Source organism: Sus scrofa, chromosome 5, assembly GCF_054392235.1.
Source record: "Sus scrofa isolate SSC_HxYL_T2T_F1_AM1 chromosome 5, Sscrofa_HxYL_maternal_Yorkshire_Landrace_v2.0, whole genome shotgun sequence".
NCBI lineage: Eukaryota > Metazoa > Chordata > Mammalia > Artiodactyla > Suidae > Sus > Sus scrofa.
Window position 1 is genome coordinate 14,478,030 of NC_139387.1, and position 25,554 is coordinate 14,503,583.

Below are 25,554 nucleotides of genomic sequence, written 5' to 3' on the forward strand. Positions count from 1 at the left end.
ATTAGAATCACATGGCTGCGTATATCCGTGAGATTTAGGGTGATCTTTAGAACCCTGGATCATTCAGAACCTTCCCAGAGTCACAGTTTTGCTGGGTGGTGTCTGATTGTGAGCAGCACCCAAGAGACTCCTCACGGGAGGAGAAGCTGGCAGCCCAAGCCTGTTCGATGCCATCAACATCACAGGGGTGAGTACAAGAAAAGTGTATTTGCAGACAAATTTTGCCATCCTATCGGTTTGTTTATTTTTGACTATTCTGTTTCTCAGGGAAACAGGAAATGTAAGGGAAAGGAATGTTTGTATTTTGGTAGGGCAGGTTTAGTTTAATTTTTCTAAATATGCTACCAGTACTTTTCCAAGACACACTAAAAGTAGGAGGAAGTGATGCTGAGAGTCCAGAGGTGGGGTTCTAAGGGCAGAGGGCATTAAGCTGCACAGTGAGGCCACAGGCCTCATTCGGCAAACATTTCCTGAGTCCCTCACATGACAGACCTGGATCCCGGGCAGAAACGCAAAGGGAGGAGGCACACGGAACCTCTTTCTCGGGCACCTGGGCGGGTGGTGGGACCGTTGACTAAGGTCGGATACAGGAAGGGGAGAGACATTTTTGATGGGAGGTTCATGAGGTTGCTTGGAGGTACCTGTGGGACCATCTGGAGGCTGGGTTCAGGAGGCAGGTCTGTAATTCAGGAGAGGACTGACGGTTTGGTGATGAGCACCAGCATACAAAGACCTGCAACTTCTCTCAGAGCTTACAGACCAGTGAGGGAGTCAGACAGTGTCCAGCAAGCAGCAGGCAAAGCTGAAGTTGGTAGATGCAAACTGTAACATTTGGAGTGGATGGGCAGTGGGCTCCTACTGTACAGCACAGGGAACTGGGTGAGATCGGGTCACTTTGAAAAAACATTGTAGATCAACTATACATTAATAAAAAAATTTAATAAAATAAAATAAAAAGTGACAGAAATACTGAGAAAGGGGTGGGCTGGCCATCACCTGACCAAGGGTGGAGGTGGGGGTTGAGTGTCAGCTGCTTGGGGAAGTGACACTGGAGCTGTGATTGGGTGCATGCATAGGAGGAGCAGGGAGAGCATTCTAGGCAATGAGAACAGTATGTCCAAAGGCACTGTGGCGGGAAGGAACAAAGCTAGTATCAGGTCACAAAGAAAATCAGTGAGTCTGTTAGCAAGAAGCTGATGGGGAAGCCTGGGTAAGGTGGATTTTGGAAGGAAAGGCTGGGGCCAGATCACAGAGCCCTGTAAGCTGTGGTCAGAGGTCTTGACAGGTTTCGGTCACCTAGGTGGTATTTTATAGATTTGTCACAACATTAAAGGATTGGAAAGGATTGTCAGAAGTCCTCTTGTCCATTCTGCTTCCTCCAAACAGGACTTTCTTGGTATATGGTGCTTCAACTCCAAGGAGATTCTGTCAGTTATTACATACCAAGGTTAAGGTTTATCAAGCAGCTGTCAGGATGTTTCTGTTCTCTCTTTTGAATGAATCTTTTTTAGTGCCTGATACAATCCTCATTTCTGGGCTGCCCCATTTCTGCCAAACTTCCCCATGTTCCCTGCTGCAAGATGACATCATCTTCTTTGCCTTCTTCTCTCCCAGTTCTATGTCCCAGGAATGACTGAGTCCTGTCCACCAGCCCTTGACACTCCCCTTTGCCCCTGAGATCACAGATGCGGAGGGAATGGGACCTGGTATGGATGGCTGTCCTAAGAGGCGCCAGGCCTTGGACATCCCCTAACTTGATTTAAGCCACTTTACTGGCAGGGACCATTTAGTGACGGACATCTATTATAATGTCAATGGGAAAACCAAGTCCCAGAGTGGCCAGTGAGTTGCCCAAAGCCGCCAACTCTAGGTGCCAAAACTAGATGTGAACTCTGGGGGCTTCTGGCTCCATGGCTCATGCCCTGAGCTGCTTGGTTATTATAGTAGCCAGTCTTGTCCTAAGGAGTCTGCTGGCCTCCACTCACCTTCTCCAACCAAATCAACCAGTGGACACAGTTCTGGGCACATTTAAGCCCTAGATGATGGACAGTGTGATTATTCAGAAGCAGCACTGTGTGGCAGCAGGGCAGTGGACTCTGGCTGAATCCTAGCTCCTCTGTTTTCCTGCTGAGTGATCCTAGGCAAGAAACTTCAACTTTCACAGCCTTCACTTCCTTGTATGTAAAATGAGACTGAAATAGGATTTACCTCATAGAAGTCAAGAGATTTAAATGAGGCGATGTATACAAAGGGCTTAGCTGCATTCCTGGTACACTGTAAGTGCTCCAAAAACAGGAGGTGTTGTCAACAGCATCCAGAAGAGTCTTTCTGAACCTGATTTGTCTGTGTCTACCCTCTGCACCCAACCCTTCAATGGCTGCCCAGTGCCCACAAAACACATCCCAAATTCTTTCCTCTGGTGTAAGGGTCCCCCAAGTTTGCCACTGCCCATAGAGTCACCCTAATTCCCACTGCTTCCCTAATGAGCCTCTACTCAAACCAACTTTATTAACTGTCTGACCTTGCGTATATGCAAGTAACATCTCTCCCTGTCAGGAGAGGCTTTGTCTAACACCCATGTGACAAATACACTACAGACACAGTCTACCACCTGCCAAGCCCTGCATGGAGCATGGAGATATGGTGGTAAACAAAATATGCCAAGCACCTGGTTTAGTCAGAGAACCTACAGGGGAGTTGAGAGATGGACGCAAAGGAAGTAAACATACAATTACAAATGGTGGCTATGTCTATGAAGAGGAAGTTCAAGGTATAATGAAGATTAATTAGAAGTACCTACTTTAGACCATTGGTCATAGAAGCACTCTCTGGAGATAGAGCATTTGAGCTGAGACTTCAAATATGAAAGAGAGTTGAAAAGAGTGCTAGGTGGAGTCTTTTAGAGAAAAGGAGCAGCATGTGCAAAGGCCCTGTGGCTAGAGGGAATGTGGCCCATTCAGTGAAGAACTGGAAGCCCCTTTTGGGTTGGAACATAACTGGTAGGCAAAGGTTGGGGTGGGGAGGAGGGAGAAACACAAGATAAAATGGAAGAGGTAGGCAAGAATAGATCAGACAGAGCCTCAAAGGCATAGAAGGGAGGCCCAAGTCCTCCTTGAAATCTTCCCAGATAGTTTTCATCCTTGGTTTCCTCCTCCAGAGTCTTCCAGGCCTTGTTTTTTCCATCACTTAGCCACAGCCAGACACCTTATATTTAAAACTCCAGAGAGTCATGAGTATAGAGGGAGTTGCTTCCTTCAGTGGAAAGCTGCACCAGACCACTCAGGTCCCAGCTCTGCAATTCCTTGTCTTGACGATGAGGTTGACAGAGCACTGATCTGGGCTCATACTGCTCCGACTCCAACCCTTCAAGAGAATGCCCAACATGAGCACTGGGCCACCCCCACTTATTTTGGTTTCTTGGGAGACTTTTGAATAGGGCCCTTATCAGGGCAGGGATCTCTGGTTTCAAAAATTGATCTGCCCCTTCTAACAGGATGTCAGGCCTCTCACGCTATTGGGCAGTGCTGAACTCTGGAGCACCCGGGGGCATGTGAGCAGGGACAGGGAGCCCGTGAGAGACTGGTGCAGGCTTGCCATCCCCAGGGGAACTAAATAAAGCTATTGTTGGGAAGGGAAGAGAGAAAATAGCCGACAAGATGTTTTTTGTCCTCTGTGACCTGTCTGTGTTCGGGGAAGGGCTGGCATGTTGGAAATGAGTGGAAATGAGAACAGCCTTTGAAACCCATTCAAATGGCTTGGGAAGGGGAAGGGTGGGGAGAAGATCTGGATGGCAGGGGAGAAGCTCCATCAGCTTGACTGCCTGACTTTGGACGAATGACTTGCCTCTGACTTATCTATCGTATCAGAAAAGGGAAGAAGGCTAATATATGTAAAGAGCTTGGAACCATCCCTGGCCTTTATGAGACTCAATAAATGTAGTTGTTATTAGCTTGGGAGAGCATGTGGTGGGTGGACGCAGCCAGTGTGCAGTACCATGGCACCCTCGTTCGTTTCCTGAGCTCTAACAAGTGACTTAAGAAACCTATCAGAATGTCTCCAATTCCGCTGATTCTCCCCTTGAAAAGCTCTTGGCCTGGCCAGTAGGAATTATGACACTAGTTTATAAGCTCATGTGTCCAAAGATATTTAGTGGTCTTGCTTGTATTAGCAGAAAGAGAGAGAGAGGAGTTTCCTGGTGGCCTAGCTGCAATTAAGGATTTGGTGTCGTCACTGCTGTTGTGGCACAGGTTCAGTCCCTGGCCCGGGAACTTCCACATGCCCCAGACACGGCCGAAAAAAAGAGAGAATCACACAAATGCCTATTATATGAAAATGGCCAAAGAACTGCAGCCCATGTATTCTGTGGAGTATTGTGAAGTTATTAAAGCTCTTGGATCAGGAACATGCCTACTGATGTGGGGGAGGAGGTGCACATGGCGTGATGTGAAGTGAAAAGAGCCATTTTTGAAAAAAAATCAACCTCAACCATATATGTGTATACATGTTTGCAGAGATTGAGCATAACAAGCATTGAGCAGGAATCACCATGCAGGTGAGATCAGTTACCTGGTCTGGGAAGTGGGGGAGAAATATAAGAGAAAAAAAAAAAGATTGTGGCAAAAATAGGAAAAAAAATTATGATGTAATGTTAAGTGAATAAATATAAAATTCTATCTCTAATATTATTGTGAAATGTCCCTTTTTATTTTTTTAACTTTGTATTATAGTTGATTTACAATGTTATGCCAATTTCTGCTGTGCAGCAAAGTGACCTGTCACATATATATGACTATATGTGTGTGTGTGTGTATATATATATGTATATATATATTCCTTTCTTATATTATCTTCCATCATAGTCTATCTAAAAAAAACTGGATATAGTTCCCTGTGCTGAACAGTAGGGCTGCATTGCTTATCCATTCTAAATGTAATAGTTGGCATCTACTAACTCTCACTCCCAGTCCACCCCACTTCCTCACCTCTCCCCCTTGGCAGAATATCCAGTTTATAACCGGACATATAGACGAGGATTATAAAGTAATGTGGACTAAAACAAACATTGATTTGATTAGATGATGAAGTTGTAGACAATCCCTGAATTTCATTAAAATCATTTAAAGGCAATATTTCAGTTTTTTAAATGTGTCATTTAAACACAATGAAAACTCTTGAGAGTACCCCACTCTCTCCATCATCCCCATGCCAGTCCAAGCCCAACCAGTATTGGTTGTAATCAGTTCCAAACTGGTCTCCAGCCCTTCAGTCTCTCCCCAAACAATTTAACCTGCCCTCAGCTGGCAGGTCACACTCCTGTCCCAGAACTGAGCTATTTCCCCAGCCCATCCATGCAACCTAAACTCTTCCCTTCAGTTTTATCTCAATAATCTGACCCCAAATTGCCTCTTCTTTCTCCCAGCACCAGCCCAGAGCCTTGCCTGGTTCTACAAAGAAGGCTCTTCTCAACCAAAATAAAAAATGGCAGGGGGTACCCTTGTTAAATATCTGATGTTGTCACGGTAGCCGCCCAGCTTGCTGCTGTGTCTCATGTTGGATCCCTGACCTGGGCACTTCCGCATGCCGTGGGTACTGCCAAAAAAAAAAAAAAAAAAAAAGGAAACTTTCCCCTAGTATCAGGAAAATTCATTTCTTTAAACATGTATTCAAAATACTTTCTTTGAAATATCTTACTGTAAATTCTCAGATTTTTCTAGATGGACTTTCTGTGCCCTAAATCTAGATACAGTTTCTACTCTGACTGTTTCTGACCATTCATAGGTTCCTCCAGTTTCATTTAAGAATGATGGAGAAGGGCAGCATTCAAAAGTATAATTCCATTTAGCAACTATGTCCAAAATAGCCTTATTGATTATAAACTTATATTAAGTATCATAAAATAAATCCTTTCCTCCCATGAGTCTTTGTTCCTTAGAGCTCAACCCCCATCATGGAAGGACCACAAGACTATGCAACATTCAGCCCTTGAGGAATGCTGAGTCTTCCTGCTGCCCACCCACAAACTACTCATCCTTCCATTCTTCTGAGTCTTCCTTTCCTATGGAGACTTGCTCCATCCACCCAGACTTACCCACCATGCTTCTTGTTCTGCTCTTCCGTTGTACAGTTCATCTTCTAAGAGAAGAAATCTTATCAAGGAGTTCCCACTGTGGCTCAGAGGGTTAGTAACATTGTCTCTGCGAGGATGCAGTTTCAATCCCTGGCCCAGCTCAATGGGTTCAGGATCCAGCATTGCCACCGCAAACTGCAGCATATGTTGCAGATGTGGCTCCAGTCCAGCATTGCCCCAGCTGCAGCTCCAGTTCGACCCCTGGCCTGGACACTTCCATGTGTCACAGGTGCAGCCATAAAAAGGAAAAAAAAAAGAAGAAATCTTATCTCAACCTTCTATGTGTCCTGCACAACATAAACCACAGAGCCAGCCACATATTTCTTATTCAGTTAGTGCCTACTGAATTGATTTGACTTGATATTATTTTATTGATCCTTATGATTAGGGAAAAGTATTTATTGCACCCTAGAGATGCGTATGGTCCCTAGGGAAACATGCCTTGGTAGAGTACTTGATTAAGAGTCAAAATATACATCTTTCACTGGTTCTGCTACTGTGTGGCATGAAAACAATCACTTCACTCATTAAGATTCAGTATCTATGAGGACACAGGTATAAGTTTCCTATCACTGGTCTAATAAATTTAGCTGCTTAAAAGAACAACTCTTTATTATCCCACAGTTATGTAGATCAGAAGTCTGGGATGGCATGACAGAGCTCTCTGCTTGGGGTCTCATCCAGCAAAAATCAAGACGCCAGCATGCAGCATTCTCCTCTGGAGCTCAAGATTCTCTCCCAAGTCCATTCTTGTTATTGGTATCATTCAGTTCTTTGCACCTGAAGGTCTGACTTTCCCATTTCCTTGATGGCCGTCAGCCAGGGGCTGCCTTCAGCTCCCAAAAGCTGCCCACATGCCTCCTCAACTAGTCACCTCCCTCTCAGAGTAGGGATGGTGTGTTGAGTCTTCTCATGATTTGGATCTCTCTGCCTTCCTCTTGTGTCACCAACCTGAGAAAGTTCTCCACTTTGAAGGGCTCATGTGATTTGATTAAGATAATCTCCCTATTTTAATGTCACCTATGCATGTAACAGAACCATCATTGTATGACATGGTATGACAATCTCATCACACTCACAGGCTGCAGAGAAGAGAGCAGGACATCTTGGGGTGCATTCCACCTACCCCAACGTGGTAACATGGAGGTAGGCAAGATGATTGCCGAGGGTCTTACAGATCAAAGTTGCCAACCTGTAATTATCTCTGCTTCTTCCCTCTGGTGTAACCCCCTGATTTTCCTTCATGGACTTCCTTTCACTCTCTCCCATAGCATTAATCAGATACTGCCAGCTGGAGCCTCTGCTCCCCTTCCACCATCATCCAGCCTTCCTTTCTCTGTCTCCTCACCCCATCAATCCAGGGTCATCTCCTTCCTCCCCTCAGTTCTACTCCACACTTTTAATTTGGAACCTCCACTTGGTGCTAAGCAGTGCACAGTCTTTATATCATTTCTTCTTCCTCCAACAATCCTGTGTGTAGGGCATTACTGTCCTCATTTTGCAGATTAAAGAACTAAGGTTCCAAAAAGTTAAATATCGATTCTGATATGAAAGAGTTTAACGCTGACATCCAGTTCCTTCCAGTGCCTGTCAGCATGTAGGGACATTATTGGGCTGATGGAGAGGAAGACAGAGCACACCCATTTCCCCTCACCTCAAGCTCAACCTTAAAATCAGATGGAGATGGAAGCCCAGCAGTGACCTGGGCAGTTCTTGGACTGCTGGAGGAGGGAGTGTCTAAGGTCTGTGACTGAATGCCTGGGTGGACAGCTCTGCTGGGGAACAACAGCCACTTGATGAAAAGTACACCCACTTGGAAGTTCCTGTATGGTGCTGCAGGTCAAGGATCCTGCATTGCCACAGCTAGGCAATGGGCTACTGTAGCTTGGGTTTGATCCCCAGCCCAGGAACTTCCACAAGCTGAGGGAGTGACCAAAAAAAAAAAAAGAGAGAGAGAGAGAAAAGAAAAGAAAAATGCACCCATTCATTCCACTTCACATCCCTCGGGTTGGTAAAATTTAAGTCTTTCAACTTCAGGTATTGGGATCTCTCTTCCTGCCTAAGTGGGTGCAACCACTTTGGAGAGCAATTTGGCAACATCTAGCAAAGCCCTGCCCCAGAAATTCCCCTCATATTTGTATTGTTTATAATTGGAAAAATAGAAATTACCTAAACGTTCATCAGCAGAAGATAGACAAATGGTAATGTGTTCATAAAATGGAATACTATGCAATAGTTAAAAATGAATCTGAGCTATATATATCAGCATACATGCATCTCTCCAACATAATGTGCCCCAAAATTGTACAAGAATAGATTCTTTTGATGCCACCCACTTACATAAAGTTTAAAAATGTGTCATGTATACTGATTGGGAATCATATGTAATAGCTACAGTATGAATAAACACAAGGGAATAATAGACACTGAATTTATATGATGGTTACCTCTGGGATGGAAGGGAAAGAAATGTGATAAGGAAGAAGTACATCAGGGATTTCAGCTGTTTGGACAAAGATTTATTTCTTAAGCTAGGTGATGTCCACACAATTGCTCTTCAAGTCTTTTTTCATATGTGAAATAGTTCATATTCCATAACTCTTAAACTGACAAATAATTACCACTAGGAACAAGCTTCCCACTTATAACATTAAGTGGAAGAGCAAGAAGCAAAATTAGTGTGCATTATATTCCCAATTTTGTAAGAACAGAACAAATAGAAGAAAAAAATTAGATTTAAAAAAACAAATAAGACCAGCAGATAATATGCCAAAACTGTTAAGAGTTTGAGGGTGATTTTTTTATTGTCTTCTTTATATATAACAACAACATAGCACTTGATATATATTTCCCAAACTTTTTAGAGTAAGTACATATTGCTTTTGGAATCAAAAACAAATACTGCCTTTTTTATTAAAAGGCAATTTACTTGTTCACACTAGACACCAGGGTATAACAAATTTTAGCCTGAAATCAGGAAGGACATTTCTTGTTCAGCATCTACTGCAGGAAACCCTTGTGCTAGATCTTAGAGGAAACCATTCACTTCGAGCTTGGAGTCTGACAGACCCAAGGTCAAGCCTCAGCCCCACCCCTTCCCAGGAGCTGCCTTGAGTCTGCTTGCCTCCTGGGGCCATCTTGGGGATAAGATGAAATGAGGTCCATCCAGTGGCACTGTAACCCACAGCAGACCCTTCACAGCAGTTACAGCAGCTCCAACATGTCAGACTAGGTGCTGGGCACCAAGAAGGAAGAGCTGGGTTCCTCCTCTCAAAGGGTCCAGAGCATCAGGGGACAATTTGGGAGAGGGTGACAGCCACCAGAACAGACAACTGTGTGGCATAGAGAGTGGGACATGATTACTTCTGGCTGAGGTTGATCCAAGTGGAGGGAATGGTATTATTATTAAAGAAGGAATAACTTTGCCTTCAAGCAACTCCAAATATACTTCTAGAGACCAAGCAAACCCATCCCAAACAACATCTGAACAGCATGAGGAGGAAATGCATAGCCTCAGTTGGAACCTGGTCCCCTCACTTCCTAGCTGAGTGAGTGTGGGCACGGGCTGATCGTTTGGGTCCCTCTCCTCTGTCTCCTAGGGAGAGGCGTGCATGCCTCGTAGGTCTTCTGCAGAGGACTTGTGATTGAGGCACAGATTCTTTTTGTTTGTTTGTTTTTGTTTTCCCACTGTACAGCAAGGGGATCAAGTTATCCTTACATGCATACATTACAATTATATTTTTTCCCCACCCTTTGTTCTGTTGCAACATGAGTATCTAGACAAAGTTCTCAATGCTACTCAGCAGGATCCCCTTGTAAATCTATTCTAAGTTGTGTCTGATAAGCCCAAGCTCCCGATCCCTCCCACTCCCTCCCCCTCCCATCAGGCAGCCACAAGTCTTTTCTCCAAGTCCATGATTTTCTTTTCTGAGGAGATGTTCATTTGTGCTGGATATTAGATTCCAGTTATAAGTGATATCATATGGTTTTTGTCTTTGTCTTTCTGGCTCATTTCACTCAGTACGAGAGTCTCTAGTTCCATCCATGTTGCTGCAAATGGCATTATGTCATCCTTTTTTATGGCTTAGTAGTATTCCATTGTGTATATATACCACATCTTCCGAATCCAATCATCTGTCGATGGACATTTGGGTTGTTTCCATGTCCTGGCTATTGTGAATAGTGCTGCAATGAACACACGGGTGCATGTGTCTCTTTTAAGTAGAGTTTTGTCCGGATAGATGCCCAAGAGTGGGATTGCAGGGTCACATGGTAGTTCTATGTATAGATTTCTAAGGTATCTCCAAACTGTTCTCCATAGTGGCTGTACCAGTTCCCACCAACAGTGCAGGAGGGTTCCCTTTTCTCCACAGCCCCTCCAGCACTTGTTATTTGTGGATTTATTAATGATGGCCATTCTGACTGGTGTGAGGTGGTATCTCATGGTAGTTTTGATTTGCATTTATCTTATAATCAGCGATGTTGAGCATTTTTTCATGTGTTTGCTGGCCATCTGTATATCTTCTTTGGAGAAATGTCTATTCAGGTCTTTTGCCCATTTTTCCATTGATTAATTGGCTTTTTTGCTGTTGGGTTGTGTAAGTTGTTTATATATTCTAGAGATTAAGCCCTTGTCGGTTGCATCATTTGAAACTATTTTCTCCCATTCTAAAAGTTGTCTTTTTGTTTTCTTTTTGGTTTCCTTTGCTGGAGGCACAGATTCTATATGGAGCACCTTCCTTGGGTCAGGCAGTGTTCTAAGAGCTGGGGTTGCAACAGGGAATCAACCAGGCCAGGAGCTGACCTGCTGCCCTCCAAAGATCATCCAGGGCAGTCGTTCAGCACTGCACCCACACACTGCAGCCCATAAGTGTCGGTGCCTATGGTGGGCAGGACCACTGTTATTAAGAAAACTCCTGGGGGGAGGGGAAGGGAGTGGAATAGACTGGGAATTTGGGGTTAATAGATGCAAACTATTGCCTTTGGAATGAATAAGCAATGAGATCCTGCTGTATAGCACTGGGAACCCTATTTAGTCACTTATGATAGAGCATCATAATGTGAGAAAAAAGAAAGTATATATCTGTGTGACTGGGTCACCTTGCTGTATAGTAGAAAATTGACAGAACACTGTACACCAGATATAATGGGAAAAAATAAAAATAATTTGAAATTAAAAAAATAAAGGAGTTCCCATTGTGGCTCAATGGTTAATGAATTTGACTAGGAACCATGAGGCTGCGGGTTCCATCCCTGGCCTCACTCAGTGGGTTAAGGATCTGGTGTTGCTGTGGCTCTGGCGTAGGCCAGCAGCTATAGCTCCAATTAGACCCCTAGCCTGGGAACCTCCATATGCCACGGGAGCAGCCGTAGAAAAGGCAAAAAGACAATAAATAAATAAATAAATAAATAAAATTAAATAATAAAAATAAAATGTTGTTGGGGAGAATATCCTAAGGCAGAACCAAGACAGGAATGTTTAATCTTCCATATTCATTGAGTGCTTACAGTGTAAAGGCTTCCCATGTAATGACTCGTTTAATCCTCACAGCAGCCCTGTGGGATGGGTACCCATCACCCTCATTTTACAGAGGAGGCATGGTACAGATCCATGCCGTCACTCGTCTGTGGTTGCCCCAGTGGTAAAGCCAGATTTGAAACCAGTCTGTTTGCTCTGCTCTACTCTGGTGCTCACCCCAGACAAGCTAGTTGTAAGAGCCCGGAGCTTCCTTTGGAAGCTGAAAGCATTGGCATTTAGGGTGTTTGAGCCACAGTGGGATGACCGTCTGTCAAAGCATTCTTTGGGGGCTCCTGGCAGTGCCCAAAGCCTCAGTGATGATGCTCTGGTATGCTGATGAGTGGTCTCCTCTTTTCTCTTTCAGCTCACAGCCCCACACTTCCCCGTGGTGGTCAAGCTGGGACACGCCCATGCCGGAATGGGAAAGGTATGAGAAGCAGCGCTTACACTTCTCTCAGTACTCACACAGCTTCCCCAGACTACCTGTTCCCCTCTCCCTGTACCCCCACCACCCCCATCTTAGCCCAGTCACCCAGAGAAGAGTGTTAGAGGAGCCCCAAATTCACTCCCTCCCCTCCCCAAACCACCTCCCGCTGAGCTCCCTCTCCAGCTCAATCCATACTTGCCAGACCTGACCTGCAATTGATAGCTAATTGGTTCCCACAACTGTGGATTCAGAGAAACGGATGTAAAGCATTTTGTGCATGATGAGTCTTTTGTTCCTATCATCCTCTCCACAGCTACACATCTTACTCATCTCTTTATCACATGCAGGGTTAGCACCGAAAAGGTGGTGGATGCGTATGGCTCTGTGGAAACAGTTTCCGTAAAAGTAAACACCATATTTTACACAGTCGCAGCTGACATATTATGACAAACTATACTGATCAGATTCCTGCAGTTGCAAGTGTAGAAATGCAACTCCAGTTAGGAGGCAAAAGATAATTCATTGGTTCAAGCATCGTGTAGTCTGGGATAGTTTTTGATAGATTCAGCCAGAGCTGGATCCAGAAGCTCAAATTTTATCATCAGAGCTCTTGGTTCTGTTCATCTCTACTAGGTGTTTTCTTCAGAGAGTCAAGATACATGGCTGCTGGTGGCCCACTCTGGTCCCTAAGCTCACCATCTCAGAGGAAGTGACTTGTCTTTTTCCAGAATCTCTATATACATCTCGTGGAGGGATATTGATCAGTGCTATGTCTTCTGGAGATTTACTCCTACATAAGGGGAATGAGGGTGGGAGCTACCATACGTCACCTCTCACGCTTCTGGCTCCAATAGAAGCATGTGAGAACTTGCGGATTTCAGTGCCTGCTATTCCCACTGGGGGGACCTGATCCCAAGCAGAGACCCAGCATGGGTGTCCTAGATAAAGGACAACAGGGGCCAGTAGAAACTTTGCTTTGGGTAGGCCTATCCCAGCCTGAATAGCCCTACACCCTGCACCTTTGTTCTTCCCACCCCATTATGCCTTCAGGATCCCCTCTTCCCACCTAAACTCCATTCCCTTCAAGCAGCAAAGGATAAAGAGGGCCAGACAAGTCAGAGTGTGAGCCCAGCTCTGATGTTTGTGTGAACCAAAGCAAGTTACCACCTAACTTTTCTTGGCCTCTTCACTTGGCAAATGATGATACTTCTTATAACCACCTTTAAAATGAATGTCTATGTATAGTATATATATAATACATACATTTTTATATATGATGTGTGCATGTGTTAATCCCATCCTCCCAATGAATCCCTCTCCCAGACAGTTTCCCCTTTGGTAACCATAAGTTTGATTTTGAAATCCGTGAGTTTGTTTCTCTTTTATAAAGTAAGTTCTTAGGTAACATCTTATTAGATTTCACATATAAGTGATATATGATATTTGTCTTTCTCTGTCTTTACTTCACTTAGTATGATCATCTCTAGGTCAATCCATGTTGCTGCAAATGGCATTATTTCATTCATTTTTATGGCTGAGTCATATTCCACTGTACCACACGTTCCACCACATCTTCTGTATCCAGTCCTCAGCTGATGGACATCTCTGTCCTTTCCGTGTCTTGGCTATTGTAAATAGTTCTGCTCTGAACGTTGGGGTGCATGTATCTTTTTGAATTATGGTTTTTTCCAGATATATGCCCAGGATTCAGAGCATTAGGCTCTTATATCCGCTATATCTATATCTCTATATCTCCACTGCACCCCCATGGAAACCTCAGACTCTAAACATCCCAGACCATGCCCATTTTCTTTTCAGACAGCCCACTGCTCTTCCTCGTCTTCATCCTCCTCCTCTTCTGATGACCATCTACCTCCTCAGTAGGAACCACCAGTCCCTCCATTGTCTTAAAACAGAAATCTGGGAGTCATCTCCCCTCTCCCATGTCCAAATGGTCATCAGGTCTTGTCACTTGCCCTTTGCTAATGTTTCTCAAACCTGTCCCTTTCTTTCCACCCACAGCCACCATCTTGGACAGCCTTGGTAAAGTTAGAAGGTTCCTAAGAATTAAATTCCATTTCTAAAACTTAAAATAATCCCAGACAGGAAATAAAAAGAAGGAAATACTTAAAGAGACTGACGCAATGCTTGGGGGAGGAGGTGCCTTTGAGAAAGTCAGGTCCAACAGGGACTCCCAGAACGTGGAAAGAACACATCTCTAAGGATAAAAAAAAAAAAAAAAAAAATGTCACCGGCTGGAATAAACTGAGGTTTGCAAAAATGCTGAGATCAAGGGAAAAGGGCTTTTCTCCTTGGGAAGAGAAAAGTATCAGGAACAGCCTGGACATGCCGACTGAGCAGATGATGTCATGTTCATGGCTGAGGGGGAGAAAGACAAAACAGTAACTTCTACAGTATTTCCACCTTCTCTCCAGAAGAAAGATTATCTGCCTGGAGAGAAGCAAAGAGAACATTGCTAGGAGGAAACTGGTGAAGAAGTTATCAATCAATTCATTCTTACTGGAAATATACCCAGGACCCTGTGAATGAAATTCCTGGCCCTCTTCAATTATTTTTTGCCCCTTTGTTCATATGTATTAATTGGTACCTACTCTGTGCTGAGAATCAGAGGAATAAGACCCAAAAGGACCTTCACTCTCAAGGAACTGGAGAGATAGTCAGAAAAAAACAAGTATGATGAGTGCTAGGGGTCGGATAGAAGGTTGTGCAGGGAGTGTGGAGATTGAAGGAAGGAGCCTAAGTCCCCCTGTGGGATGGAAAGATGGAAAGAAGTTTCGCTTTAGGGGCACCGCCTGGAGATTTAAGTAATTCTAACAAGAAAGACTCAAAGACAAGAGATGGACCAATACTCTCTTGTGTTAAAACAAAGAATAGTGGATGTCACAAGGCTCAGAAATCAAAACGTGGTGAAATGCTCTGCAGTTTGGGGAACTCTTAGCTAGTCAGCAGATAATCATAGGGTACACCATGAGTTCTTAAGAAACCAGTAAGTCCAGACCAGTGGTTCTTAAGGGAGTGGGCATTCTTCCCCCAGGCAGCATTTGGCTGTGTCTGGAGGCAATTTTGGTTGTCACAAATGGGTGTGGGGGAGGTGCTACTGACATCTGGCATCTACCAGGTGGGGCCAAGGATGCTGCTGCACACCCTCAAATACCTAAGACAGCTCCGACAACAGAAAGAATTATCCAGGCCAAAACATCAATAGCGCCAAGGTTGAGAAACTCTGGACAAAACTAATTTCACTTCCTTTTTTGAAATTTTTACCAGATTAGAAACCAGAGGAAGCAGTGGTTATTATAGAGTTCAACATGTTTCAAAGTCTGTTCCAAGGGATTATAATTAGTCAGGATGCTAAAGGCTATTTTCGTCAAATATGAAAATTCCATGTTAAAGAAGGTTTTTGGTGCAGAACTTCTCAGAGTCATAAGTCTGTTCATGTACGTCCTAGGGGTACAAGAACATAAAAACTTGTGCAGAATTTTCCAGATTTACCTGACTCAAGAAACTTTTGACCATTTTTTAATTGAGGTGCTTGTCCTTTCATTAATTTGTAAAAACTCTTCACACACTAAGAACATTCATCCTCTGTCATACTTTGCAATGATCTTCTTCCATTTGATAGTCATGTGTCCACCTTATTATTCTGTTTTTAACCATTTTTAAGTTTTTTTAAAATTGTTGTAGTCAAATGTTTCCATCTTTGGGAGGCAATATGTTATAGTGGCTAAGGGTGTTGATTTGAATCTACTTATTAGCTGGGAGGGCTTAGAGAAGTTACTTACCCTCCCCCACCTTAGAACAAGGAAGTTAATAATGGTATCAACCTACTAACCTGGTTGTGAAAATTAAGAGACACTATGCATGTCAAACACATAATTCAGTGCCTGTAATACAGTAGGTACTCAGTAAATATTAGCTGTCAATATTATTGAGAATGTCTGGAGCTGCACTGGGAACCTGAAATTTAATTGAAGTCAATAGAGGAGATATGACTAATCAGCATCCTCTGTCATTGACTTTGTTTCATTTGGCTACAAGTTCAGGATAAGTTAGGTGAATAAGGAGTTGCCAAAATCTTTGTCCATAAACAACTAATAAATAGATGAAAATGGGCTAACCTCGTTCATCACTAGGGAAATGCAAATGAAAACCACAATGAGATGACAGTATATAGCCACTAGAATAGCTCAAATTAAAAAGACTAATAATACTAAGTGTTGGCAAGGACATGGAACATTTGGAGCACACACACAGAGCTAATCAAAGTGTCAACTGCTTTGGAATACAGAAGATCCTTTTTTAGGTATACCCAACCTAAATGCATGCACGTGTGCCCCAGTGTTCACGGCAGCTTGTTCGCAATTACCAAAATCTGAACACAGTCCATGTGTCCATTAGGAATAGAACAGATAAATAAATCTCGGTATGTTAAGACAAATGGAAAACTTCCAGCAAAGAAAATGGATGAACTACAACCATATACAACAACGTGCATGAATCTCACAAACACACACTGAGTGAATTAAGTCAGATACAAAACAATGCCAATTTGTATGATTTCACTTATACAAAATTCAAAACCAGGGAGACTCAATGATAGTGTTAAATGGGATGCATATCTAGGTGATGACATGTTTAAGAAAAGCAGGAAAGTTACTACCATCAAAGAACAAAAGTTACCTTCGTGAAGGAGGGAGGAGTCATTGCGATGCCGCGGGAGAGGTCCAACTTGTAGTACTTGACTTGGTGGTAGTTAATGGATGGTTGCTTTGGGATAGTTCATTGAACTGTCATTTTTATACTGGGCGATTCTTTTTTTTTTTTTGTCTTTTTAGGGTGGCACCTGTGGCATATGGATGTTCCCAGGCTAGGGGTCGAATCGGATCTGTAGCTGCCAGCCTACACCACAGCCACAGCAACTCAGGATCCAAGCCATGTCTTCGACCTACACCATAGCTCACAGCAATGCTGGATCCTTAACCCAACGAACAAGGCCAGGGATCGAACCTGTGTCTTCACGGATACTTGTCAGGTTTGTTTACCACCGAGCCATGACAGGAACTTCTTTTTTTTTTTTTTTTTTTGGCAATTTTTGGTATGTGTTATATTTCAAACTAAAATAAGGTTTTTATATATTTACTTTTTTTAAATAATTTTTTATTTTCCCACTGTACAGCAAGGGGGTCAGGTTATCCTTACATGTATACATTACAATTACATTTTCCCCCACCCTTTCTTCTGTTGCAACATGAGTATCTAGACAAAGTTCTCAATAAGGTTTTTAAAATGTAGGACCTAAATGGAGATCTGATATCCAAAACATAGTGAGAGTCCTACACTACACTGGCCCTTCCACGACTAGAACTTTATATTAGGTTCTGGGCTGGAAACCCGTTCTGGATGTTTGAGGGAGCCATTGCAAATGAGTGTGTCCAGGGGGAAATGAACTGAACAATGGAGGGGCTGGAGACAGTGTGGCCGGCATCCTCAGAAATACGAGAACTGCCACGGGAGGACAGGCTGGACAGATTCTATATAATAGGTAGCAGGTAGAGTGAGACCAGGAGTTCCTTTGTGGCACAGCAGGTTAAGGATCCGGCATTGTCACTGCAGTGGTGCAGGTTCAATCCCGTACTTGGGAACTTCCACATGCCTTGGGTATAGCAAAAAAAACGGGGGGGGGGGGTGCGAAGCTAGAGAAGAACGCATGTCAGTAGCGTTTAAAGAGCAACTTTCAGACAATCAGAGGTGAACATTAATGGGATGAACAGCCCCTGAGGGGAGCAAGCTCTCATCAGTGCAGAATTGGAGCAAAGACAAATACTTTCTGGAGAATTTCAAGAGGATTTAAGCATTATGTGAGATTCTTAGCCTGAGATGTTTGAACCCTATGAAACTGAAGCCCATCTATGCATGTTTACATGTGGATGAGTGTTTTTGGGAGGAAGGGTCCATAGCTTCTTTTATCTTTTCACAGAAGCCCATGACCCTCCCAAAGTTTAACACACCCTGAAGATGACTCCTGCAGTATCTTCCAAAGCGGAGAATCTGTGGTTTGGATCAATACTATGAGCAGTCTGTTGAAAGGAATGACATAATATCTATTATCATCACAGAAGTCAAGTTCAAAGCCAACTGCCAGTGTAGTGTGGGGTAATGTTTATAGAATCTAAGAGCGGCATTTGGGTTTGAATCTGGATTGACTATTTACTAGTTGTGTGTCCTTGGGCAAGTTGCTTAGTCTCTCTGTGCCTCAATTTCCTCGTCTCCGATATGGGGATATTAATCTCCCTCCTGGAGATGTAATGATGATAGAATTAATCAATCCTGGCTGAGGAAGCTGCCTGCTCAACACTCAGTGAATGGGAGCTTTAAAAACCCATTACAAATATAAACTGTTATTCTGATTACCTAACTGCCTACTCCACTGATGACTCAACTAAGGCGAGATAAGCAGTTACTCATAATAAACAAAAAGGAGAGGAGAATTAAATTCTGGGTAAATTCTTAAATTAAGGAAAACAGGCTTCCAGCACCCCCAGGAGAGGCCAAGATAACAAGCGAACCCCACCCTGGGAGTCGCCTTATCCTTACTTCATAAATTCACAGACTTTCAGGGCTTGAGTCCCAGCACCTCTCTTAAAAGATAAAATCCTGAGGCCCCAGAGAGGAGAAGGGTCTGGTCCAAGGCCACACAGCAAGGAAGCATCCCCAGTAACAGAACAGGAAGGGAAAAAAAGTCCTTTGAGGTTATTCGGCTCCATTTTATACTTTTGAGATAAGAACAGTAGTGAGAAGAATAATAATAATAGTCAGAATAATAATGAAAGCTAATGCTCTATGGAGCTTACTCTGTGCAGACACAGTGCCTTTATAGTTTACTTTATAAACGACTCATTGACTGCTATCCTCATGACCACCCCATGGGGAAGATAAAGATACTACATGAATGCCCATTTTAAAGATGAAGAAACTGAGGTACAGGGAGGAAGTGATGGAGTTGGGTTTCAATCTTGGGCAACCTGGCTCTAACCTGGCCATGGTCACAGGTCAATAAGCCCCAATGAAGGTATCCCCACACTTGCACAGGGTTTGTTGTTCTAAGAGCAGCCTAGAGTGATGAGGGGCAGGGCTGAGGTTCCTTAGAGGGAGCTAAGACAGATGAGAGCAGGAGAGTGTCTCTAGCCTGTGGGGGGTTCTGGGGAAGGAGGTTCAAGGTCTCTGCCTGTCTCTTCTGGGGGATCTAGGTGGCCGCTCCTAAATGTGCTGTTTCCAGCAGCCCCGGTGTCTTACACACCTCTGCTTGGCCAGATCCACTGCCATCATCAGCTCCCAGCGACCTGGGCTCTACTCCCTTTTCTCCAGCTGGCTCACTCGGTGAGCCTTCCTGGTCCTGTCCATTTTTTACATGGGGGCAGGTGGCCAGGTGAAACAGTAATGGAAAGAAAGGACAGGAAGATAAGCAAATGGGGGAATGGAACCCAGGGGAACAGTTAGGAAATCAAATGCTCCCGGCACCTGGGAGACCACCAGAGAGGGACGTCATTCTGGGTTTCATGCTCAGCAGAAGCCAAGTCAGGTGAGAGCAGGGGAGAGGCTCCCATCTGCAAGGTGTTCCAGGGAAGGAGGAAGAGGGAGAGGGACCCCCCCACGCCCCCCACCACCCTCCACCTCCCACCGTGTCCCTCCTCCCCCCAGACAACCACTGCCTCCTTTACTCTCTGCTTCTCTTGAGCAAAAGGCACACACTTAAGAGGGTTCTGTCCATCCTTTACATCTTAGTGAAAATTGTGCTCTGCTCCTCAGAGCCTCTGGCACGAGGTTGCCCTCCCTATAAGCCCGATAAATACCGTCGATCCTCGTTATTCATGGATTCTGTATTTATGAGTTCATCTACTCACTGAAACTTATTTGTAACCCCAAAATCAATTCTCACAGCATTTTCAGGGTCATTCACAGATGTGTGCAGAGTTCCCGTGACATTCACGTGCTCCTTCCCACATGAGGTCAACTAGGAGACATTCTGCCCTCTTGTTTCAGCTCATACTGTAAACAGGTGTCCTCTTCTCGGTTTATTTAGTGCCACGCTTTTGCATTTTTGTACTTTTTGTTGATTTCATGGTTTAAAATGATCCCCTGGTGTAGTGCTGACATGCTGTCTGGGTGTTCCTAATCCCAAGCAGGCTGTGATGTATCTTATGGGGGGAAAAATACATGTGTTAGATAAGCTTTTCTCATGTATGAATTATGGTGCTGTTAGCTAAGAGTTCATGAAGTTAACGAATCAATCTTATATATTAAATAAGTTGTCTTTAAAAGGAAACAGACATAACAAGACTATGTGTTGATCAGCTGATGAAAATGTGACCAAAGGTTTGCAGGAACCTGTATTCCCCTAGGAGCAGTGGCTCAAGATTCACTATTCATTCTTGGCTGAAATGTTACAGAACATAACTTCTGTGAATAATGAGAATCAACTCTTTGTGTGTGTACATATGTCTATATCACACACACACACACACACACACACACACACACACATATTCTGTAAAAGTCCTAAGGGTATCCTTCTTCCTTTGGATGCCAAAACGCCACAATTCTGAGCACAAACAAGCAAACTAAAACAGTCATTTCATGACTTTGTCCAGCCTGATGTTTGTCATGTTGAAGGTGACATCACCTGGATCATTGACTCATTGTCCTTACAAGCGGTTTAAGACTGAGATTTCTCCTGGTGGCACCCCCTCTTCCGATGCCCACATCTCTGCACCATCCTTGGTTGGCCTGAGTTCAGGAAATCTGTGTCCTCCTGCCAGCCTCACACTCCTTGGAGCACTCAGTATCCACCTGTGCATGTCATTTAAAACACATAAATGCAGGATGTCAAGTATGTCAACTCTCCATGATTTTCCTCACCAATCACTTAGAAGAACTAGCTAGTAGAAATGCCTAAAAAGTATGATGCTCCATGTGAATGTGTGATGGGGAGGTAAGCAAAGGAGAGTGTGAGCTTTGGACTTGAACCTCGCTGGGGTCTGATCTGGACTCTGCCATCTGCCAGCATGGTGACCTGGAGCAAATTCCTTACCTTCCCTGGGATAACACAAAGCAGATTGGATGTGATGAACAAAGGTGCAGCAGCAGGTGCACCAGGACAAATGCCTTCAACATCTTCTCTAAACTTCAGAGGCATCCTGAGACCTATTTCTGACCCCAGCTTTGCAGAAGTTCCAAGAGTTGTTTGGTCCAAGGTCACAGGTAAGTGATGGAAGCAGGATTTGAACTGAAGTTGTCAGATCCTTCAGCCCTTTTCTTTCTGCTGCCTGGGACCCTCGGAACGCCCTGGTGGAATCATCTCTTCCTGTTATAAGGCAACCAGCCAACTTAATTGGAGAGTTGATTTATAAAGAATCTCACAGGGTTCCACCCAAGAAACATGTCAGTATCTTGGAGACTAGCACTGACCTTTGCATACGAACTGCTCTTGTTTTCTGCTGGACTGATCTCACCCCAGGCCTGAATCCAAGAATAAGAACACTCATGCAACAGAATAAGAAGAAAAAGAAGAATATCACCCCTCCCCCAGCACTATGTTTTAAAAACAGTGTATACTCCAATCACCTACAGGCCTCATTTTGTCAAGAGGGACAGAGACGCAGGAACAGACTCATCTGGAAGGAATAAATTACCTGCTCTGGCATGCCCTGATCACACCGCTCCTCCATGGAATATTTTTGAGCTGACAAACTGAAAAGTAGTGGGATTTCCTTTTTCTTTTCTCTGCTTTCCTGGCAACCTCTGTTGACCCATCCTAGTACTGTATGCAAGAAAGCTCAGAGAAGTCATCACTTAGGAGGCCCCCAGAAAGAGAAGGGGGTACACCTCGCCTCTTGGGTGGGGCACTCAGTGTAATTTCCCAAATTTGATGACCAGTTCCATCCTTTTCCCCCAGCATTCAACAATCATATGCAATTTACAAAGCACATGCACACTGGGAGTCTGCTCAGGCTCCAGGAGTCTACTGATGAGGGTATGGTTATCATGATACCCATTTAAGAGATGAGACCAGAAGAGATCAAGGAGGTGAAATGAGTTGGCATGAGGTCGCACATTGCATGCTGTGAAGGCTGCATGTTCTCTCTACTGGTCCTGGCATCCATACCAGGGGAGGGAAGCCTCCAGAGATTTCCCCAGCCTGTCTGGAATACAGCCTGTGTGCCCACTGAGGCCTTCCTTGGCCAGAATGTGCGGGCTCATGTGATTGTTACTATCAGCAGGCAGGAGAAGTGGCGTTCTGAAACAAGCAGACGCCACCTGCCCACCTGCCTCATTATGGCTGCAGCCCAAGGCAGCTTCCCACTATGCTTCCTGCAAACAAGACCAGCCCCGTCTCTGGCTTCTTAGAAATAAATCCACTCGCAGACAGCTGGCATCATTGCTGACAGGTGGCAGGGTTGTTTGTGGGAGAAAGCCAGAGGAAGATGTAAACAGTGGCTTATTACATTCTGGAGTGTGTGTGTGTGCGCGTGCACGTGCATGCACATGAATGCATGCACACACATGTGTTTGGGGCAATGTGAACAGATGTCTTAAACACAATTAAGTATCTTCTATTAAACCTCCAGACAAATAAACACTATTGGCAGACCCTGTTCTCTCATCTTGACACCTGTCCCCCAGCACAAAGGAATCTCCACACCAACACCCCATTCTCCAGTCATGAGGCCAGAAGATAGGAGAGAGGCCATTTGGGACAGTGAATGCTGATCAGGCTTTCCACATCATGACACTTATGGAAAATGCTTGTATTGAGGATTGAGTAGGTCAATGGAGGGGGCTGCCAACAGCTGAAGAGAAGAGCCTAGGGTTCCCAGCCACCCTGAGGGATAAGGGAGCAGCTGCAAGGGCACCTGTTGGGATGCTCTGGGCGATGAGCCAAGTGAGTGTAGCCCCTGAGTTGGACAGGCCTGAGCCCCTCGACAGCCTTGCTCCTCAAAGAGGGAACTTGGTAGAAGGACGGCATCACCTGGGAGCCTCTTCAAAATACAGAGCACAGATGTATCATGCTGAATCAGATGCTACATTTCAACAAGATGCTCAGTGACCTGCATGCTGTTCTGCACACCCAAAGGTCATAAACTCAGATGCCCCCAGGTCAAGACAGTTACCCAAGAGTGCAAATAGGGGCTGAGATGACCCAGGCCAGGCCAGCCTACATGGATGCCACACACAACTCAGCCCCAGCTGGACAAAGCCATGCAAGCCCATGTAGGCCTGATCATCTGGTCTCTCATTAAGAGGCCAGTTCTCTGGGTCTCTGATATGAATTCCTGATTTTACATATTGAAAACTAATTTTAAAATCTTTTCATGGAGTTCCCGTCGTGGCGCAGTGGTTAACGAATCCGACTAGGAACCATGAGGTTGCGGGTTCGGTCCCTGCCCTTGCTCAGTGGGTTAACGATCCGGCGTTGCCGTGAGCTGTGGTGTAGGTTGCAGACGCGGCTCGGATCCCGCGTTGCTGTGGCTCCGGCGTAGGCTGGCAGCTACAGCTCCGATTGGACCCCTAGCCTGGGAACCTCCATATGCCGCAGGAGCGGCCCAAAGAAATAGCAAAAAGACAAAAAAAAAAATCTTTTCAAACACTGTAGGGGCCAAATAAAACAAATCTGTAGCCCACTGAACACCCAGTTTGGTGCCTCCAACTTCAAACTCAGTGTGGTCTCGCCCTCTCTTTACAAGGGGCCATGGTGTCTAACAGTTAATGCTACAGATTGGGCAGTAGCCCCAGGATTTCAAATCCCAGTTCAGCCACCTCCCAGTTCTATAACCTTGGGTGAGCACTTGACTTAGAGTCTTTGTTTTCTCATCTGTAAAATGGCTCTAATAAATCTCCCTGATGGGTGAGGAGTTACCCTGCAGACTGACTGAGATAAAGCACCTAAAATTTTGTAGATACCTTGAGTTTCCTCATGGCTCAGTGAGCTAAGGACCCGGCATTGTCACTGCTATGGCTCTAGTTAAACAGTTGTGCCACGGGTTCAGTCCCGACCCTGGAACTTCCACATGCTGCAGGCCCAGCCAAAAAAAAGAAAAAAGAAAGGAAAAAAAAAGTTATGGATACTTAAGAGACATCGGTTCACTTCCTCCAGGGCCTAAATGCTTCCTATACTTTCTGGTGCTTACAGATCATGGGATCTCCATAAAAAGCAGATTCTGACTCACTAGGCCTGGGTGGGGCCTGCCTGGGAGTCTGCATTTCTAACCAGGTGATGTCAATTCTGCTAGTCCCTGTCAACTAGTCATGCTAGTCAGGGATCAGCAAACCTTTTCTGTACAGAGCCGAATGGTAAACATCTTAACCTCTTGGGCCAAATGGTCTGTTGCAACTGCTGGACTCCACTACCGGTGTAGACTCCTCAACAAGAGTAAATGGACGAGTGTGACCATGGTCCAGTGTAACCGTATGGACACTGAAATTTGAGTTTCATGTAACTTTCACATGTCATGGGCTATCGTTCTTCATTTGTTTTTTTTTTTTTCCTCAGCCATTTAAAAAATACGCTTAATTCATAGGCCTCACAGAAACCAGCAGTCATTCCTGCCACACCCCCACCCCTGCGCTAGATTGTAAGCTCACAGGGTGCACAGGCTGCACCCACATACTCCACCACCTCCCCTCAGGGTCTGGCCAGGGCCCTGGACAGCGGGAAGCCCCTTCCTTCACCCTGTGTGACACGCGGGGCCCTGGGAAGCTGAGGTGTTGCCTTTCAGAGCTGGCACTTTCAGGTGCCTCCCTTCCCTTCCATTCAATCTCACGGCCACACTGTAACTCTCTAAACATGCGGGCAAAGGAATCAGTGACCCAGAGCTCAGTAAGGACAGAAGGAGTTTTGATTTATTAAGGGGAAAAGCAAAGGAAAGGAACAAGCAAACTGATAAGCAGGATAATTAGGCAGCTCCCTAAACAGTCCATCAAACCTCCACTGTTCCCATCACTTCCCGCCACCCCTTCCGACCCCTGGCAGCATGTGACCCAGGCAGCCGGGGCGAGGACATCCTTTGGACTCTGGGTCTCAGCCTTCAGAAGGATTGGAGGAGGGGCAAAGGCTTTTGAGAATTTGAAGTCAGGTCTCTTGTGTTCATTCAACCAGATTAATGGATCTGGTGCCCAGCTGTTCTGAGTCAGGCACTTAGTAAATGTTTATTGAATATTTTGGTAAATATTTATGAATACTTGTTATGTGCAAGGATTTGGCTAGACCCTGGAGTAGAGGACTCAGAGTTAAGATCCAGACATCCAAAAGACAACGGCCCCTGAATGCAGAAGATTTATACATGAAAGACACAGGCTCACACTAGACTGTAGTCTAGTCCAAGGCTTGGCTGACTACCACCCACAGGCCAAATCCAGTCTCAGAACTGGTTTTGTTAATAAAGTTTTATTGTAACACAGCCCTGC

The 25,554-nt window shown here is 44.7% G+C and overlaps 1 protein-coding gene and 1 long non-coding RNA gene across 12 annotated transcripts in view; both read left to right on the forward strand.

Moving 5' to 3' along the window:
- SYN3 (synapsin III) overlaps positions 1-25,554 on the forward strand; it is a 483,026-nt gene that overhangs the window by 388,706 nt on the left and 68,766 nt on the right. For all 11 annotated transcript variants that reach the window (XR_014803099.1, XR_014803100.1, XM_021091550.2 and 8 more), the window contains one exon: positions 12,010-12,072. Coding sequence is in view for 9 of the 11 variants with exons in the window: in XM_021091550.2 (XP_020947209.1) it covers positions 12,010-12,072 (63 nt within the window). In the remaining 2 variants the exon portion in view is untranslated. The remainder of the gene's footprint in view (positions 1-12,009; positions 12,073-25,554) is intronic.
- On the forward strand, positions 17,154-21,656 carry LOC146403155 (uncharacterized). The gene is made up of 2 exons (XR_014803151.1): positions 17,154-17,345; positions 17,892-21,656. It is a non-coding gene; the product is annotated as an uncharacterized LOC146403155 (long non-coding RNA).